We start from the raw sequence: 8,398 nt of genomic DNA, 5'->3' as shown, positions 1-8,398 counted from the left end.
CACATCCCCTCCAAATCCCAGAGCGCCCCCCCAATGCCCCACATCCCTGCCCCATACCCCGGGCACCCTCCCACAGCCCCTCCCCATGTCCCTCTATTATCCTGTCACCCCAGCCCCATACCTCCCCTGGGTCCCCGCCCCTGGCTCAGGGACTCGCCTCTTGTCTCGGGTGGAGACGCCGCGCGCTCCCGCCTGGGGCTCCCCGTCGCTTTCTCAGCCCGCGCACGCACGCGCGCTCCCCCGGCTCAGCTCCCCCGGCGCGCCCCCGCTCTCCCCTTTGTGGCCCCGGGGCGCTCCCGGGGTGGGACTGGCCTGCGTCGAGCCCCGGCCCCTGCGAGCGGCCGCGCCGAGCGGGGGCTCTCGGGACGGCCCGTGCCCGGGGCCAGGTAGGTGACGGTCGGGGGGTTCGGGCCGAGCTGCTCGGGGGCCGGGGAAACTTTCCCAGCGCCCGCGAGAGCCCCAGGCTCGGAGCGAGGGACCCCGCGGGGCGGGGCGGGGCGGGGCGGGCCCGGGGAAGGGGGCGCTGCTCCGCCAGCAGCGGGGCTGAGGGGCACGGACCTGCCCCGGCAAGGGGCCAGGCCTGGGAGCGGCCCCCGCCCGATGTGGGCTGAGGGGGCCCAGCCGGGCACGGCCAGCGCCGGGGAGGGGCTGTGCGGGCCGGGGCCTGCTGGGCTGAGCCCGCGGCGGGACACCCCCCGGCCTGGCCTGGCCTGTCTGCGCCCCGCGGCACGGCCCTGAGCAGAGGGGCAGCAAACGCCCCCCCGGGCCGAGCAGCGCCTGTTGCGTCCCAGAAAACAGCCGCCGACCGTCCGTGGCCGCCAGGTGGCTGCGCCGAGCCCATCCCAGCGTCAGACAAAGCCAGGTCCCGCTGCGCCGCGCCGCGCCGCCGAAAGGGGCAGACGCGAGGGGCGGGGGCAGACATGTCCCCGTTTGCAGGCCCAGCCCGTGTCATGGCCGTGCAGATGAAAACCCCGCCGCCAGGTCTGCAGCGTTGAGCAAGGAGAGGGTGCCCGAGACAAACTTCTGTAGCGCTCTCACCATTTACCTCCGCCCCTAATCGATCATCATTTTAACGGGCAGGCCCCCTGTGCAACGTACAGGACTATATGAATGCAACAGTTGTAATGTACTGAGTACTGTAGTGTGTGAGGTATAGCAAGCACTGTGCCCTGCTAAATGCAATCAGAGCAACACCATGTTAGTACTGATGATCAAGGAGTACTTGTGTGTGGAAAAGACCTGTCATTCTGAAGCAAAAGTCCTCAGTTCTAGTCCCCATATTTGTTTTGCTGGCAGCTGGGGTGTATATGTATCATACGCAGCCACGCGTTCACGATACCGTATGCGTACACTATCATGTGCTGCCTAGGGCACCAAAGGAAATTAACTTGGAATTGATATATTTCCAAAATAGTATAATTTGTTCCAATTATTTATCTCTCTCCTTTTGTTTTTGCAGAAACTGTAAAGGGGAATGTCTTACTGCCTCAAGTCAGAAAGCCTTTTGGATACAGGCCCAATATATGTGCGTGAAAATGGGCACCTGTATATGGTAAATCAGGGTTCTGGCACTGTAAAAAATGCCACTCCAAAACCAAGGCCTTTTAGACTATTTTCCAAAGGATTCTCTGTGGAGCTTTGTATGAACAGAGATGATGACAGTGCAAGGAGAGAGAGAACAGATCATTTCATCTTTACTTATACTAAGGAGGGGAATCTCCGGTACTCAGCCAAGTCTCTCTTCGGCCTAGTGTTGGGTTACATTTCTGACAATGTTGATCATATTGATTCGTTGATTGGCTTTCCAGAGCAGATTGCTGAAAAGCTTTTTTCTGCTGCAGAAGCAAGGCAAAAGTTCACAGAACCAGTTACAGGACTCAGAGCACTACAAAAATTTACTGAGGCTTATGGAAGTCTGGTGCTTTGTTCATTATGTTTACAGAATAGGTAAGTGCATTCAGTAACATAAATGTGTGAGGCTCTGCCAGTGTTTTTACTTAAGTGTTTCCATTTTTTTACTTAAATATAAACAGTTCCTTGATTTGGATTATTAAATTATATTTGTTCATTCCATAAAGTATTGTTGGTAAATAGCATTTGGTTTAATTCTTGTATCTGTAATGCAAAACCCCTAATACTGCCAGTTAATCCTCCAAATCCACACGAACACATTCTGCAACCTGAATTGAAGGATAAAACCTGCAGCTTTATTTTTAACATGCTAACACTTAGGACTTGTATGGTGCTTTAAAACCTAATCCTCAGAACATACCTACCTTATTGTCTGCAGGATAGTTTTAGCCATGTCAGTCCCAGGGTATTAGAGAGACAAGGTGGGTGAGGTAATAATATCTTTTATTGGACCTTCTGTTGGTGAGAGAGACAAGCTTGTCTAACTTACCTACCTCACAGGGGTGTTATGTTAATAATTAAATTGTTTCTGAACTAATAAAAACCCTTTTCTGTAAGCATTTCAACATTTATTTTGACTTGTATAGCAGCAAAACGTTCTAGCACACAGTCCCACTGGGAGGTTCCATGTCTACTATTGCATTTCGTTTTAAAGGTATCAGTACCACAAGGTATAGGGAAGAAAAGGATAGTCTTGTAATTATATCACAGGTTTTGAAGTCAGAAGACTAGTACTACATTTTATTAATTATTATTTGTATCTAGATGTGTTGCATGCCCTCCATATTAAATACACCTTGACCAGGGATGTTCTCCCTCTCCACTCTTCTCTGGACAAGTTCTAACTCAACAAGAAACATTTCTCCTTACAAGGCTTAAAATAGGATTATACCCCTCTAAAACCTTGTCCCTGGTGAAGTACCTTCCTATGCTATAACAATTTAGGGGGTTTTTTTTGGTACATTCACACAGTTTATGGACTTCTCAGTCCTTTAAATATGAATCAGTATAAATCAAAGCATATAGGCACATCATTCTTGGATGCCAAAGGTGGCATGAGCAATATAGGAAAGTTTTAATAAAAAACATCACATGTACCAGGTGTCACTTCATCCTCCGAATGATCAAATTTTTTGCCAGTCTACTCGTGAATTGCCCTTTTCGTGGGTGAAAGATGGCTTCTGTTGTAGGATCCTTGTGTTCTCTTTATTTCACTAATCAAGGTTTTTGTCTATGGCCATGAAACGTCAGTTTTACCATTTGGCAAGCAGTGCTGCTGGAATTAGACTGATATAGCTTGAGATCTAGACATAATAGCTGTCTTTGCAAGTTGAAGTTACTGGTTACAGAGCAAGTACTTTTTGAGTCAGATCTGAGCCACAACGTTGGTATAAGACATTGAGTAAGTACTTGAGCATGTGTTCCACATGGACTGCAGCCTGGGTAGATAATGAAGAGACTGTGCTCATTTGGGGCATTTTTCACATGGCAGAGAGTAAGCACCTTCTAGGACTATACCTCTGGTGCATCTAAACATTGATAGCTTTCTGCTCTTTACAGATATCTGGTTATTTCTGAAAAACTTGAAGAAATTAAGTCTTTCAGGGAGCTGACCTGCTTGGATCTTTCCTGTTGTAAACTTGGAGATAACCATGAATTGCTAGAACATATCACCAAAGAAGCTCTGTCTAGGTACCAATTTATTTATATGTATAACTGACCAGCATTTTCTTTTCCATCACCAAGAAATTCACAGAATCACACTGTCTCTTTAAAGGAAAGTTTCACAGGCAACAAGCACTTTTATTGGGGTTTTTAGTTGTTTATAAATTCTCTTCTTCAGGTGAAAAAAGTATACATCAGAACTAATAAAACAAATTGCATGATACCAGGCATGTACTGAGTCTTTAGACATGATCTACAATTATGAAAGTTGAAATAAAAGTACTCTACTATCCAACATAAAGACCAATTGTTTTGTATATTTTTCATTTTCTGTTTATAGTATACACTCATTATTGCAAAACTTAATTTCCAACTGCTGTAGACTTTCCCTATTAAATTTGCTTATTGATTTTTTGGGAGAAAACTTTATCAAAATAATCATTTTAACTGAATCAGTATGTCAGCATGAGACATTCCTAATTTACATATTTTGTCCAGTATGTGTTTGCTAAAATGTTTATATAACAGTCTTTTCAAGCTTCCAGAGATCTAAAAGGTAGAATATTGTGGAACTTTATTAGATGGGTTAATTGTGTTTGTTAATTAATAACTGTTGTTACTACATAAGACTTCCATGCATTTGATTCAAGGTTGTGTTTTAAAGGGATGCTGTGGAAGTATATCTATAAATTTTGGGGGATTTCATTTATTCTTCTTTGCAACCCTTCCTTGTATCTCCTACCAATTTTGTCCTTTCCTATATGTCAAGCAAGGATTTTCCTTCTCCAGTTTTGAATGGGGTTGAAATTGACAAGCCTAATTGTCCTTAACTTCAAGTTACAAAGAATCTTATTGCCTGTGTCATCAAGCTGTTGTGTTCTAGTGTTGCCTGTGTCAGTGAAATTTTGGCAATAGTTTGTTAGGTAATTACTTCAGCAGAGCCTTCAGAGGGAACAGGGAAAATACCAGAGGCCTCTTGTTTTATTAGTCCTTTTAATATCAGCAAAGGAGTGGTAGATTGAGCAGGTGTTAGGGGAAGATTCACAGGAAATGCTAACAATTTTACTAAAAACTTTGAAATTATTCCTTTATAAACTAACTTTACATTCCTTATCCTAGTGTAACTCGGCTCCTCCTGAAGGATAATTGTTTGTCAGATGCAGGCCTTCGCAAAATGACAGCGCCAGTTCGAGTGATGAAAAGGGGACTTGAAAATCTTTCTGTATTAGATTTGTCTTGTAAGTATGTCAAAGTGCCCCAATTTACATTTAGAAACACATAGTTACTTCTCATCTAGGGTTCCTCCTAGTTAATATTGAAAGGAAACAATTGTTCAAAATTAGCTCCAACATCAGGAGTCCAAAACAAGGACTTCATTGACAGCTTGCCAGAATTCACATGTTGCACCTATAGCCTTATCCTGCTGCACCGAAGTCAGTGAAAGCAGAAATCAGGCCCTTGATTGGCATAAATACACCATTTAAATGAACGTTTATGCATTCCAAAATGGAACTTGAACTAGTCAATATCCAAGCTGAGTGACTCAGCACTGAATTTATAATCTAAGTTTTGTATTTTACTACTAATAAATATGACATGAACCTGATAATATCATCCTTTGTCTAGTCTTTCTGCTAGGGTGGGGACTATTCAACATGTAAACTTTTTACACAGAGAACAAGACTAAGGTGACCATCATCTTAGTCTCAAATACAACATCAAAAGAAAACTTTCCGAACTTGACATTAACAAAGGATACTGATTATCGGTGGAGCTCACAGCACTAGCTGTTATGAAGGTTGCCTGTCACTTCCTATAATGTGATCTCAGTTGCTTATAACTTTACCAAACTTTATCCATTTGGGGTGAAATATTCTATGCTCGGTGTCTGATTTAGGCTGATTGATTCTGGCTGAAGTTTTCCAGAAGAATTCAGCCATTTCCAAGAACAAGGCTAGGAAAAAATGTTGTTTTGCCCATGTTAAAAAATTCTGGCTACCTGTGCTTTGAAAAGCTCTATCACCTCCATGCTCTGGAACAGGGACCTGAAATTTGGAAGATGGTGGCCTTTGAGGGATGTGCCTTTTGCTGACCATGTTGAAAATCTGCCCAAATTTTGCCAAGTTATAAGCCTTAGAAAAGTCCAGTTTGCACATGCTCACTAGACACTTTTTTTTAGATTTTAGCAGTTAAATTCCCTACAATTGCATCTGTGCTGAGCAGAACCTTCCCTGCAATTGCAGCTTTGCGCCATGCAGGGTCTAAGCACCTGAAGTGAGATCAGGGAGTCTGTTTCCCCCGTGCTCTCAATGCTGCCCCCACTGGACCAGGCAGTATGAAGGAGGAAGCTGCCTGATTAAATTTTTTTTTCTATTTTGCTTTTTTAGGAAACCTAAGAAATTGCATACAAAATGCTACTTTAAAAACACTTCAGGTTGCAAAGTCAAGCACTCAAAACTTAGCCTTAATTCTGATGTTTCCCGTCTGTGTAACCCTAATTTGGCCCCCTTGTGAGTATGCAATATGATAGTCTTTAATTACATGAGCACTTACTATTTTTTCCCCACAGCACCCCTGCCTCATTCAGTGCACTGCATGGACCTGCTCTGGGAATGAGTCAGGGTTGTATTTTGAAAGAGACTGATGATGGTCGGATCCCTGCTTCATTTGCAAAAGTTGGATGATGTGTAGTTAATGAGGCAGGAGGCTACAGAAAGAGAAGGGACAGTCTCTCAATTAAGGTAGTTGATTACTGTGCTGGAGAACTGGATTCTGTTCCTGTGTGATAATGGGCAAGATGTGAAAAGTCTGACTTTTCACAGGTGACTATTTATTTGCATGTTCCTCATTTTCTGGGTGCCTGACCTGAGACCCTGGTGACCGGCTTACAGAAGTGCTGAGCATTCACAGCTACAACTGAAGTCACTGGGAGCTTTGACTAGATAAAGTGCTATATAATGCTAAATAGTTTGACATCAGGTCCTAATTGTTTCAAATTAGCCACTCAAAATGCGTGGATACTTTTGAGCTTAATCTCTGTGCCTCAGTACTTCATTTGTAAAATGTGGATAATAATTCCCCCTCTTCTCACAAGGATGTTGTGAACATTAACAAATGTGTGAAGCACTTACACTATTGTGATAAGTGCCATAGAAAAATATTTCTGTCTTCAGAATAGGTTTGAATATTATGCAGTAAATAAAGTATAGGCCACACGTTGAACAACAAGGAGAAAAGAAAATATTGAATAGTTGCTCATTAAGTGAGCAGCCTCCATTCCATGCACTAAATGAAAAATATGCAACCATGTAATTAAACACTGGCTCATAATGCATACACCTCACGGGACTGCATTAAGGTTGCATAGGCAGCCTCAACCCTGGCATTTCCTATCTTTTGGTGCTTGACTTTGCAACCTTACATTAAAAGAACATTAGTTTTCGTGTGCAATAAATGTGTATTTACATATGCACAAGTATGGCTTATATATTTATAATGCTTAACCTAATTGAAGCTGTCTATGAAAGCTTAATTTTGCTCTGAAGAGAAAAAAATCAGTTTCAAATAACTTTCAAAACATGGAGCATGTTAATATAAATGTGCCGGAATAGCTTATTCCCTTGGTAAATATTTTATAATTGGTTGCTTGCTAGTATAACATTTGTATTGTCCTTTTTCCCACACCTACATTTTAATACTTAAAAAAAAAAAAAATCGGTTTTGCAGAACACACCTATATAGTCATGCAACTTAATCTAACCTTTTGATTTTATAGGTAACCCTGAAATCACTGATACGGGAATTGGGTACCTTTTTTCTTTCAAGAAGCTGAATTATTTGGATATTTCTGAAACAGGTCTCAAGGTAAAACAGAATTTCCACCCAAGTCTGTTACATATATACAGCATGATCAAATGCTCTTCTACAGTGTCTGCTTTATATCCTTTTTTCACCAGGATGTTAAGGCAGTCATTCAGAGGCTTCAGACCCAAATAAGCTTAGTTCATTCAAAAGTGCCTCTGAAAGAATTTGATCATAGTAACTGCAAAACAGAGGGATGGGCAGAGCAGGTATGTTCTTTTTTTAAAAATTTTTTTACCAAACCAAGTATGTGTCCTTTTCAGTCACAAATCATTTCACATCACCCAGTGAGGTTCTATATCTTTTTAGTATTTCATTCTGAGAAAACAGATGTTATAAAGAGCTTAGAGAATGAACATGTTCTTCATTCTTACATGCCCGAGGAAGTATCCAGAGGTTGCATTGACTGCTGACAGCCAGGATCAAACCTAAATTTGCAGAGAATAAAGCAGAGTGCAGGTATTCTCACTTTGTCAAATAATGTGCTCAGACTGTTAAGTCTGTGCGTGCACCCAGTGAGGCCACTTGAAGCAAAATGAAGCATTGCATGCTGGAGCTTCTGTATGGGCAGCTTTAAGCTGCATTAGAGACCTCTGAGCCACATTTGGATGGTACGGCACACTTTGTTTACCCTTCTGTTAGGGAAATTACAACTGCAGGAATTTCATTGTCACAGATTGGGGTATATCTATACTGCAGAGACCGTATTGGCATAGCCACATCCCTATAGCTATGCCAGCATAACTGCACAGTGTAGACTCAGCAACTGAAGGGGTTTTGCAGTGGTATAGAAACATCACCTCCCTGAACAACGGTAGCTAGGTTGATGGAAGTATTCATTGACATAGCTGAGTCTACCCTGGGGTTAGGTTGGCATAGTGACGTCTGTTGGGGCGTAGTTTTTTCACACCCCTGACTGAGATAGCTATGTTGATCTGACTTCTAAGTGAAGACCAAGTCT

At 42.8% G+C, this 8,398-nt stretch overlaps 1 protein-coding gene across 1 annotated transcript in view; it reads left to right on the top strand.

Moving 5' to 3' along the window:
• The first annotated feature begins 154 nt into the window (after positions 1-154).
• The window catches only part of LOC113406494 (leucine-rich repeat-containing protein 42-like), a 12,177-nt gene continuing 3,933 nt past the window's right edge, over positions 155-8,398 (top strand). The window contains exons 1-6 of the mRNA XM_029911578.1: positions 155-386; positions 1,460-1,947; positions 3,472-3,603; positions 4,696-4,814; positions 7,352-7,440; positions 7,533-7,845. Coding sequence (XP_029767438.1) covers positions 1,475-1,947; positions 3,472-3,603; positions 4,696-4,814; positions 7,352-7,440; positions 7,533-7,845 — 1,126 coding nt within the window. The 5' untranslated portion in view covers positions 155-386; positions 1,460-1,474. The remainder of the gene's footprint in view (positions 387-1,459; positions 1,948-3,471; positions 3,604-4,695; positions 4,815-7,351; positions 7,441-7,532; positions 7,846-8,398) is intronic.

The sequence above is a fragment of the Terrapene carolina genome, unplaced genomic scaffold, assembly GCF_002925995.2.
Source record: "Terrapene carolina triunguis isolate 2854851 unplaced genomic scaffold, T_m_triunguis-2.0 Scaffold102, whole genome shotgun sequence".
NCBI lineage: Eukaryota > Metazoa > Chordata > Testudines > Emydidae > Terrapene > Terrapene triunguis.
The sequence above is the reverse complement of the archived record's forward strand: the minus strand, read 5'-3'. Positions and strand labels throughout refer to the sequence as shown.